Raw genomic sequence first — 10,247 nt, 5'->3', positions numbered from 1 at the left:
GGTTTACAATAAGATCTGTGGGCCACGCCAAAGTTAACTTTGACTACGGTAGTTACTAGTTTGTCCTAACCGATGACGATGGACGGTTATTATTATAAGTGTGAAGAGGGTTATCTTATTATTGGTGCTACGAATCATGACTATATAGTAGTAGACCCACGATCACCGTACTTGACATATTAGGGCTGACAACGAGCCAGTAATTCTAGTTCATCTACTTATAGCGCTTCATACTAATTACAACCGGCTGACTCGCTTACTGTAAGTAACTAATACACCCATGAACCTCCATTCTAGATTTCTTTTAGTTTCATTCTTCTTTCCTCGTTATATTTACTATCGCTAGAATCACTGCCTGTCGAATCATAATCACTCAACTCATAATCACTCACATCGAGACCATATCGCCAAACATACAAGAATATTGCATCTCTGGTTATTTCTTCATTTCCACTTGTATTTTTAAGCAACCTACACAATGGAATCACCATCAAAAATTTTGTCGTTGGAGAATTCAGAAAGCGAAGATGAGTAGTGTAAGAACTTAAGGCTCCTAATATATGTTTGGCTGTACTTATTAAAGGTTTCTAGCTAGCAATCTTCCATCAGGCTCCAGCCTAGTTGCGAGCCATTCAAGTCAAGCTCATAATACGTTCCCCCAATTTACCAAACTTCCCCCGGAGCTCCAAGCCATGGTCTTTGAGTCGATGTTGCCGTCTCCAGATTTTTTGCGTTTTAACTTCGAGGCGATCACTCCCGATGAAGACGAGATGTTATCTAGCGTCTATCCAAAAAATCTCCAAGTTTCCCGGTAACTTCTCACTATTGGAGACCTGTAGAATCTCAAGAAACACAGCATATCGTCAATTTAAGAAGATCGAGCTATTTCCATCAGGAATGGGTCCCACTGTTCTCTCAAATCGGTTGAATTCACGTGAAAATCTTAGTTACTCTTATATGCGACCTTCGGTCGATACCTTCATGTGTAGCGCACTTTCAATGACCAATTTATATGAATGTGGCGGCTATATAGGTTCCATCTCCACTCTGACACGCGTAGCTATACATGGTATGGGTACTTGGCTTCTCGACGAGCAACAGGGTGAAGGCTTGAACGAATCTCTTTGCCAGATCTTTACTACTATCGAAAAGAATTGCCGGGCACTTGAGAAATTCAATTTGGTCATTGGCGATGTTGGAAACTGGGATGATATAGGAGGGGCAAAAATTGTAAAGTCGGCAACGGCTTCGAGGCTTGTCGAAATAGACGAAGACTTTGAGGACTTACATTTCGTGGCTAGCCCGAGCAAAATTCAATCCATCATTCATCACTCGCATGACCCCAAACAAGAGATAAATGGGGTAATTGCCGAAGCGAGGTGGGCAATGGATGGATTTAAACAACATGTCCAGCATCAGCAAACAGCGGATCCTGGTGCTGCAGAATTTTGGCGGAAGGTCAACGTAGTACCTTCTGTATTGGGCTGGGTTGAAGGCAACTTGAACAATGCGGGAATTGAACCTCGACTGTGGTTTCCTGCAATGGGATTCACGATCCCATGTCATGAAGATGGAAGTCCTGTCTATAAATAAAAAGGATTGGCACAAATATTCGACGGAGCAAGTTGGTAAATCTTATTGAGTTTGGGTGCTTGGCGTACGGTCGATGATACTAGTTACATACGGAAAATATGTCTACTATCTTGGAGTGAATTTTGGATTTGAAATCTAGGTTAGGATTTGAAGACCTTTTAGTTGATAAGTCTGGAATGGGAAACCGAGGAGATTTGCGAAGTTTTGATGTATTTAACTTTGATTTATGTTTTATTTCATCCACAGCGTCGTGGTTGTAAAGATCTACCATTTTTGGTGATCCAGCGAGAAGTTAGAAAGAAAAGGAATATGGAAAGGATGGTTGGTCGAAAGGAAAAGAATTTGCTAGGAACTCAAAAGTTTGCTTTATAAAGCCACTACCTTATCAGAAAACGATAAAAAATATCTCTTAGATAACCTTTGCCAATGTAGCTATGAATGATCCTTCCTTTTACATACTTTTCATGATACTAATCTCAAGTATCACAATTAATTCAATGAAATATAAGTTGACTGTTGCACCATATTTTTCCTACCAAGTAGTAGCTCACGACAGGCCGTCTAACAGGTAAAATTTCATCCCCAACATTAGCAGCTCTCGCGAAGCCGATACTACTCCTCGTAGCCCTAGGGTTCCCGCCGCTCGAAGTCTAAGAATACGTACACGGTGAAGGGGCTGAGATGGGATGTTGGAGAAAATCCCTGGTTTCTAGAACGTCGAGATATGTCAAGTCATGAGGACTCCTTCAACGAACCAATTTTACGGGGAAGCGATTGGAAATAGGAAGGGTAAATGATGAGTGAGAGTATCGTCGAGGTCATCGACTGGGATGAGTCGAAAAGTCATTGAGGAGGGAGAAGCAGATTGTATGAGTGAGCAGGCAGATGTTAATTTTGTGAGTAGCGAGGAATTGCCTGAAAACAGGAAGAACAATGAGCATGAAGATGAAAGTTAGTTGAGAGATGGTATTAGCAGAAGGCAAGCAAGTTGCTCAGATCAAAGCTCTAAATCTAACACTTAACATTCTATAGAAATTTCAAGGCCGTGCTAATGAATTCAGCGACATCTTCCATGAAAACTCGTCTAACATGGACTCGAACGCATCTCCATCACCTCTCCTTCGAAGTCCCAAATACCGCGAGATGGATTATGTTGTGGACGAGCAAATGGATATTATACTCCACTGTGCATAGTTCTTTGTTGGTCTTAAACTTATAATAGGATCCAGATTATGTTTTGATTAGGCGATGGGTCTCAGAATTGAGCGAGATTTCCTTCGGTCGCCAACTCGTGCTCTATGTACTAGACGCAACGCTATACATCGTCAATTGAACTCTCCATGTCCATCACGAGTTCGTTTAGATAGAGCATCTTCTCCTGGAATAGTTGAAGTTCGACGAGCGGTGGAGGTGCAGAGTTGAACCTTGGAATTAATAGGATGGATTTCACAGATTTGACAGGGTTGAAGTATTTGGTGCAAAAAGGAAAGTATGTCTTGTTGTTTCCGTGGAAAATTCGAGGCACCGAAGAACAAATTGGGGATAATAACAAGGAGCCGGTGCGAGACTCAAGATAAGTGAACTTGTGGACTATGAAGGACAACAATTGCAGGAGTTGTAGGACATGATAAAATTCAAAAGCGCGAAGCCAATAAAGAACTCGCGGGTCATAGATGACAAAAAGCTAGAGCAAGTAGACAAAGATACGAGATCGGAGACGTGCGAATTCCGAACCAGAAATTACACTAATTTTGTGAGTTGTTTCCATGTCGTATTTCTACCTCTCCAGACTTCTCTCGAATGTCTTGATACTAGACTGACGCATCTAAAATGCCATGCCGAGTTCATAGATTCCGTCCTCAAACATATCTTTGGACTTCGAAAACAAATCAAGGATGGCAGTTTCAAAGAGATTTCATTCGCAGGTCTTTGGCATTTGTTCAGTCACGGCGATCTAATGGTTACCAATCCCATATCGAGTCTTCCATGCTGAATGTGGAAGCAGTAAGGAATTTGGAAGTGGAATTCATGATGAGCGAAGTAGATTTGAAGGATCCTGTGCTGCTGGGAGGAGACGAGAGTTTGTAGAAAGTTTTCGTGAGAGCTCACCCCCTAAGTGGTAAATTCTCGTTTAACGAAAGAGACCAGAGATGCTGTACGTTTTTTGCAATGCCAAAAGCAATAAGCTACTAATATAAACGACAGCAAGCCTAGCAATTTTGCCCGACGGACAGAAAACCACAGGCAAATTTCTCAAGGTGGAAGCATTCGTGTCTCACATCAATAGACCATTGTACGCCATCACTGGCACAGACTTTGGTATACGTACTTGGGATACTGCGCGAGAATTCACTAATCATTTTGAGCACCACAAAATGGAGTTGCATTATTCGTCTTTTTGCAATCATTTGCATTACAACATTCTCCTGAGTCTCAATACTTCTAGTCTCCAGTTAACGAGTATTTCGGCACTCTTCACCCTCAAGCCCAATTCTGTAAATTGCAACATTGACAGAAAAGCAAGATGTTGACCGCCTGATCCCATATATCTTCGGGCCAACGGGCAGTACTTCTGACTACCGGAAAGTGCATATAGCATACTGCCATCATTTATCTGTGAACTTCCCTGATTCTGTACTTTCTACCTTGTTCTTGTATGTAGGATTTCCAATAGCATCAAGTGGTATGAATGCATGCACCTTCATTACCCGCATCCGAGTCATTGTGGGATCGGGTCTGGCTGGAAAAGCAGGCACAACCTCGGCAGTTTTCCAATAGGATACTTTGTCTTCATCCTCACTATTTTCCTTCAGGTAATCTCCTAGCACAGTTGATGTATTACTTAGCCCCTGAGGATTCCCCGGCGTAAAGTCGTTTATAAACAACCCTCGAATCCAAACTGCTCGCCATACTCCACCGAGCGTAGCCCAGATTCATCTCTGAAGTCAAGTTGGTAGAATTTTGCATCGGTATCGATAAGTATACTCAGCTGATCTTGTCCATCTATGTAACCATCCAAGTATAGCGACAATGCGGAGGTGGTTCTTTGCAGTAATCGATATTTATGGGTACTTTTTCGAAACGTGGCTTTGCTGTTCGCTGTGGTTCTTCGGAAAGGAAACCGCAATTCTTTATAATACGCCGCGAGTTATAGTCTCATTGCAAGCATTGGATGCCAGTAATAGGAAAAGTAGAGGTAAATACTTAGCAAAAGCGGCATTAGTCGTGACATTGAGATCGCATTTGGACTGGTAGAGCTCTCCTGTTTGATTTCAATAAACAACAGCAAGAAATTGCGTAAAGTAGATCCTGACCCTCACTATAATTTGGCCGTGGTCTGGTAAAGCTTGATTCAGAATCATCCATTGTATTTCGCAAGGAATTCCGTGAGAATATTGGAACTGAGTGCGTCGCTCGACGTAGGAAAACTGGATAGAGGTGCTCCTGTCACTATCATGTATTAGTACAGGAAACATATTTTATCTAGCTGCAATGCTCTTACCACTCGGGCTGCTGAAAGTAGAATTATTCAGTGATGACGTTATACCATCATCAACTGTATAGCCTTCAGTCACTGGAAGCTCGATGATAGTGTCTTGTCTCTATCTTTTGTTAGCATAACGACAGTGGGAACTCATGATGTAGCGCCATGATTCTTACCATCTGAATGTGTAATAAGGGGGAGCATCTTTGCCAAATCCAAAGGCTCTTGACCTAGATTTTCGACATAGTTGTCATCAGTGTTATTTTCAATTTATTTGATTTAAAGTCATTGAGTATTGACTGCTGTGATGGAAAGATGGTGATATAATTTTTGATAAAAGAACTCGCTATAGATGAACCTGTAAAAGGCGTATGAATTTCCTGACCTCAAAGAAACCTACCTATTGAAAGGTCAATTTTTCAATGTTATCTAAGCACAAGGTAACCTATCCACAGGGCTGAGCTCGTAAGTAAGCCAGTATTGAATTTGCAGGTCCAGCTGTTTCCTTGCCGAAAGTTTTAGATGAGAGTTTAGAGATAATAATAGTACAATCCACATAGACACTAGAGAAAAACTTTCTACGACATACAGAAGACGTATGTTTTGTCCAGTGTTGGGCAAATAATTTTCAAGTTTTTTATATCCTGGATTTAAAAAGAGACAAACTAATACCAAAGTAAATTTATAGGAATATACATGTGACATATCAAATGATCATTTTTTTGGGAGCTCTGAATGAGTAACCCATTTAATCGAGACTACTGTTGCAGCAGACAAAAGATCAAAGCACGTTGCCTGCATCAATTATCTTTAATGGGAATCTCAAAAAGAGGTTCTATCTATTCAAAACAGTCTTAAAACTATATATGCATACTCAGATACAGACTGTGATCACTACACATGATAAATGGGGGTTGATGGGCGTGGGCAACGAAAGATCTTGGAAATTACTGAGTGAGCAGAGACTAGAGAAAGGAGATATTGAATTATCTTGATATTGGCTATACTTCATTGTACTAACCTGGAAGATAACTGCACGCATGCACTTTCACAAAACAAATTGGATCACTGCACGTTCATTTTGTTCAGTGAGTTCAGTGAGTAAAATCTGGCTTATTTTATTTCCATGCTTATCTATCGCCTGCACCTCTTCGATCAACACTACCAAACCACCAAAAAAAAATGCAACCTCATCCCTGAACAGCAAATTCGTTCCTTTGAATACCAACTTGGGACTTAAAGGACGTCGTCTGGCTGTTTTTATGGCATCGCATTGCTGGCCTCTATCAAACTGAGTTCGTTCCTGAGATCTACTATCTCATCGGGTTTATTCTCTGGTAGGGTAGCTAGAGTTCCATCATCATTGCAGCGCACACAAGCTTTGAGTATTGGAATCCAGAGGCTCGGATAGCCATGATCATTATTCAACAGGCAATGTAGACGGTTGACTACCTCGACTCCCTTCCAGTATGAGATAGAATCCTTGTTTCACTGTTCTTCTATCTCGTCGTGGTGCATCTTAGTATTTCAAACAATGAAGTTTTGCTCTTTCAACAGGCGGTCTAACTCACCATAATGGGGAGACACCTTCCTACGCGGGACTTGTTCTCCACTTCTATCCCTGAGGTCTAACTTCAACAGATCGTTATTGAGGTCAAGAAGTCGACTGTTGGTAGTGGGATCTTCATAAGTCGTTTCATTGTATAGTACAATACTCAAACTCTTGAGGGTAGAACATTGGGCCTTAATGAAGTTCAGCAAATCAATCCTTCTCTGCACGTCTGGATGACCTCGTCCCACCTTAATGCCCCAGAGCCCGGTTGCCCACAGTGTAGCCTTATGCAAAGCAATATGAGCCAGTCCTTCAAGATTTAGTGATCCGCCATATTGATGTAATGCGATTAATGATTCGGCATTCACCATAAGAATATCTTGAGAAGGTCGCATGTAAGTATAGTTGCGCACTCCGTGTTCCCGCTCCTCGTAGTGTACTGGAACACCCCTCATAGAAAAGCGTATCGGGGACAAGGCCGGGCCACTGTTCAAGGAATGAATCTCAATCTTCTTCGAAAATCTGCCGTCAAGATCTACCGAGGAAGAAGTTGTGCATGTTTGTAGCAAGGGTAATATGCCCGACAGTTTGGCTATATCTACATCGAGAAAGACATTCAATGTTACACAATCATCCATTACGTATCTGAGCACTCGAAATTTGATATAAACGATGCGTGGCTTAGGAAGTGCGTTTTGGAAGATCTTTAACTGTATCTCTCGTGGAAACTCGCCGAATTCATCGAAGGTTTTGATGCTTTCAGCGCCAAATGAACATGTTTTTTTTGGAAGTGGCGGGGTAACGGTGACTTTGTTTTGTTAACATCTGTCTATAGCAAAGAGAGCTTTGAGTTCTAAACTGAAACTTTTGTGGTTCCCTCGTCGACGGTTCTAACGTGGAGTGGAACCATAATAGTGTTTTGCTGATGAGATGTACTGCCCAATATCGTGCTGAATTATTCAAAGCGTCTCCGAAAGTGTTAAATTCTCTGATGGTGAGATGGACTTATTTAATGTAGTTGGTAGTTGGAAAGTTACTTCGTATTGGGGATGTGGAAGATGTAAATATATAAAGCAAAGGAACAGGGGAACGGGACTCGCTTTATATACATGATAATCTAGCTCTCCTTATTATTCATAGACTTATGAATAGGTTTTTGGGAGAGGGATGAGTCTTATGACTTGACGGATCGAAGAGGATTCATTGTATTTATTTCTGATTAGGATCATTCCATTTCGATATTGATTATCGTATGAAAGGTTAAGAATAATGAGTAATCTCGAATTGAATGATGATTCTGTAATATGAGTAAACTTTCTTGAAAAAATAAAGCACATAATAAAGTCAACTATTCCTATGCTTTGTTTTAATCCAACCCTGGTTTTTGCAAATCTCCCCCCCCCTAAAATGAATTACTAGATTTTCGAATAATATTCATACACAACTTTAAAATGTTTAGAATATTATTATTCGAATATAAATTTTTAAGAGATTCCTTGTAAAGATTTACTTTACAGAGGATTTTGTTACAGGATACCATTTTGGGTAAACCGTATTCACTCACGAAGTTTGCTGCTCCATAGAGTGAGTCAGGCAGTTTGTTACAGCTTAATGAATCTTCTCATCAATACCCCACCAACTGAATCGGACCTTCATATAGCTTCAATGTTGAAAAAAACATTTTTGAACGAAAAAATATTGCATCATCAAGCAACTCTTAGGACTTTTTTTTATATTTTGATTTTCCTTCTGAAAAGGAACTTAAGTTCATTTCTCCTATTCTGCTAAGCAAAAGCCGTGCAGTACACTTCACCTATTACTATCCGGTCAATGCAATAGTAAACCTTGTACTAACAAAGCTAGTCAATTCTTCTTTTCTTCCCATACGCCTTTGCTTTGTTATATTATCCCAAAGTTAAGTCCTCCAGTATTTTGCAATCCATCTTCCAAACACTTCAACCCCAACTTCAAGTTCAATCAACATTTTGTCGCATCTCAATAAACATACAACCAGATCATACTACCCAGATTTTACACCTCATAATGTGTAAACATTGTCCACCTAAGCAGTATTGGGAGGAAGGGTATCAACATGATCAAGATTCGGATCGAGATTCAGACAACGCTAATTCAGGCTCAGATCAAGCTTCAAGCAATGGGGCATTCGGAAAATTCAAGCTATTTCCGGCAGAAACCCAATGCATGATATACAAAAAAAGCTTCCCAGACCCTCAAATAATCCAATTCAAATTCAAGATCGAGGAAGATCAAAACCACAACGAAGGGAGAATCGATGTGGAACTCACACACAATCTCCCTGCAAACCCCATCATGCTGCCATTACTCCAAGCATGCAAAGTTTCTCAAAATGAGGTATTTCGACACTTCAAAGAGGTTAAAATCAGGCCTCTCAATACCAATATGCCACATGCATTATTTGATGAAGTCGAAAATCCAGAGTATAAGGTATTTTACCACTTTCTAAAGTGTCATTTTTCGGCGGGCAATACCTCTTCCTCCGTCTACATGAGACCCCAAAAAGATACTCTTGTTTTGGAAAGTCTACAGCTTATATCCCTTTACCGCCACGGAGGTTATATCACCATGAATAACATAACACGCCTTGCTCTCACCGACGTTGATCCTCGCAGGTGGGAGAGAGTCCCAGGGATGCCCTTAGGGAATCAAAAGTTGCCGGCATTCAAGCACATCTATTTCAACTTATCAGGACACATTTTCCAGCTCTGGAAAAGATACACATCATTTTAGCAGATAGCAGATACTGGATTGGCTTGTTTGATGTTGAGAACGAATTAAGAATCATTGATGTCGATAGCGAGTTTCCGTACCAGAACTTTACACTAAGAGATCCGTTAGTGTATGATGATAGAATTTGGGATGATTTGGGGAGTATACTCCGCTTTGTCGATCCGGTAGATACGAAAAGTATGTTGCGTGACTGGGAGATATATATAAAAGGTGAGGTGGATGAAGATGCCTTGGAGTTTTGGAAGACTAGGACACCAATTCCCGGATTATTGTGTTGTTTTGAACCTGATCTTAGTAACGTACCTGGAAAGGTATCTACGCCGAAACTTCATATTACCGACATAGATGCTTGGGTACCCGCTCATGCTGATGGGACGATGGTGGATAAGTACAAAGGACTGGCGCAGATTTTTGATGGTGTTCCGTGGAGTTATACTGGGAAAGATGGCATTTAGACTAATAAGTACAGATTCATCGCGATGAGTTTTAGAGAAATCTGAGGGGCCATGATGCCGTTAAGCGTCGATGCAAGTAGTAAATGTTGTCAAGATCGCCTGCGTTCTGGAGTATATTAGCAGTATCAATTAGTGACCCAATGAAGTTTTCAAGAAAAGGAGGCGAGGTCACATGATCTTAATCAGCATCGACCCACCTCCGCTCGTATACGTCATGATTCCGAATACCGATATTTAGAAATTTATATCTCGGAATCTTTCAGTCAGATTGACATCAACATCAATAATTTTTTCTCCACAGCCTCACACCTAACAAGTTCTACATCATGACAGGAACCATTGATACACTGAAATGTTGTGAATCAATGCTCAAATCAAGATCAGAATCTCGCGT

General features: G+C 40.8%; 5 protein-coding genes across 5 annotated transcripts; 3 read left to right on the top strand and 2 right to left on the bottom strand.

Moving 5' to 3' along the window:
• Window positions 1-981: 981 nt before the first annotated feature.
• On the top strand, window positions 982-1,593 carry SS1G_13274 (predicted protein; the record flags this gene model as incomplete). The annotated part of the gene is made up of 1 exon (XM_001585708.1): window positions 982-1,593. One exon carries the CDS (start codon window positions 982-984, stop codon window positions 1,591-1,593), a length of 612 nt encoding a protein of 203 aa, XP_001585758.1.
• Window positions 1,594-2,423: 830 nt separating this feature from the next.
• On the top strand, window positions 2,424-4,371 carry SS1G_13273 (predicted protein; the record flags this gene model as incomplete). The annotated part of the gene is made up of 5 exons (XM_001585707.1): window positions 2,424-2,544; window positions 3,046-3,082; window positions 3,444-3,673; window positions 3,808-3,912; window positions 4,190-4,371. 5 exons carry the CDS (start codon window positions 2,424-2,426, stop codon window positions 4,369-4,371), a joined length of 675 nt encoding a protein of 224 aa, XP_001585757.1.
• A 580-nt stretch (window positions 4,372-4,951) lies between these two features.
• SS1G_13272 (predicted protein) lies at window positions 4,952-5,256 on the bottom strand (the record flags this gene model as incomplete). Its single annotated transcript, XM_001585706.1, has 3 exons — window positions 4,952-5,043; window positions 5,141-5,195; window positions 5,254-5,256. 3 exons carry the CDS (start codon window positions 5,254-5,256, stop codon window positions 4,952-4,954), a joined length of 150 nt encoding a protein of 49 aa, XP_001585756.1.
• Window positions 5,257-6,565: 1,309 nt separating this feature from the next.
• On the bottom strand, window positions 6,566-7,024 carry SS1G_13271 (predicted protein; the record flags this gene model as incomplete). Its single annotated transcript, XM_001585705.1, has 2 exons — window positions 6,566-6,576; window positions 6,649-7,024. The coding sequence occupies 2 exons, from the start codon at window positions 7,022-7,024 to the stop codon at window positions 6,566-6,568; spliced, it is 387 nt and encodes a 128-aa protein (XP_001585755.1).
• Window positions 7,025-9,050: 2,026 nt separating this feature from the next.
• Window positions 9,051-9,853, top strand: SS1G_13270 (predicted protein; the record flags this gene model as incomplete). The annotated part of the gene is made up of 2 exons (XM_001585704.1): window positions 9,051-9,095; window positions 9,281-9,853. The coding sequence occupies 2 exons, from the start codon at window positions 9,051-9,053 to the stop codon at window positions 9,851-9,853; spliced, it is 618 nt and encodes a 205-aa protein (XP_001585754.1).
• Window positions 9,854-10,247: the final 394 nt, after the last annotated feature.

The sequence above is a fragment of the Sclerotinia sclerotiorum genome, genomic scaffold (genome assembly GCF_000146945.2).
Source record: "Sclerotinia sclerotiorum 1980 UF-70 scaffold_24 genomic scaffold, whole genome shotgun sequence".
NCBI lineage: Eukaryota > Fungi > Ascomycota > Leotiomycetes > Helotiales > Sclerotiniaceae > Sclerotinia > Sclerotinia sclerotiorum.
This window is presented reverse-complemented; position numbering and strand designations above follow the sequence as displayed.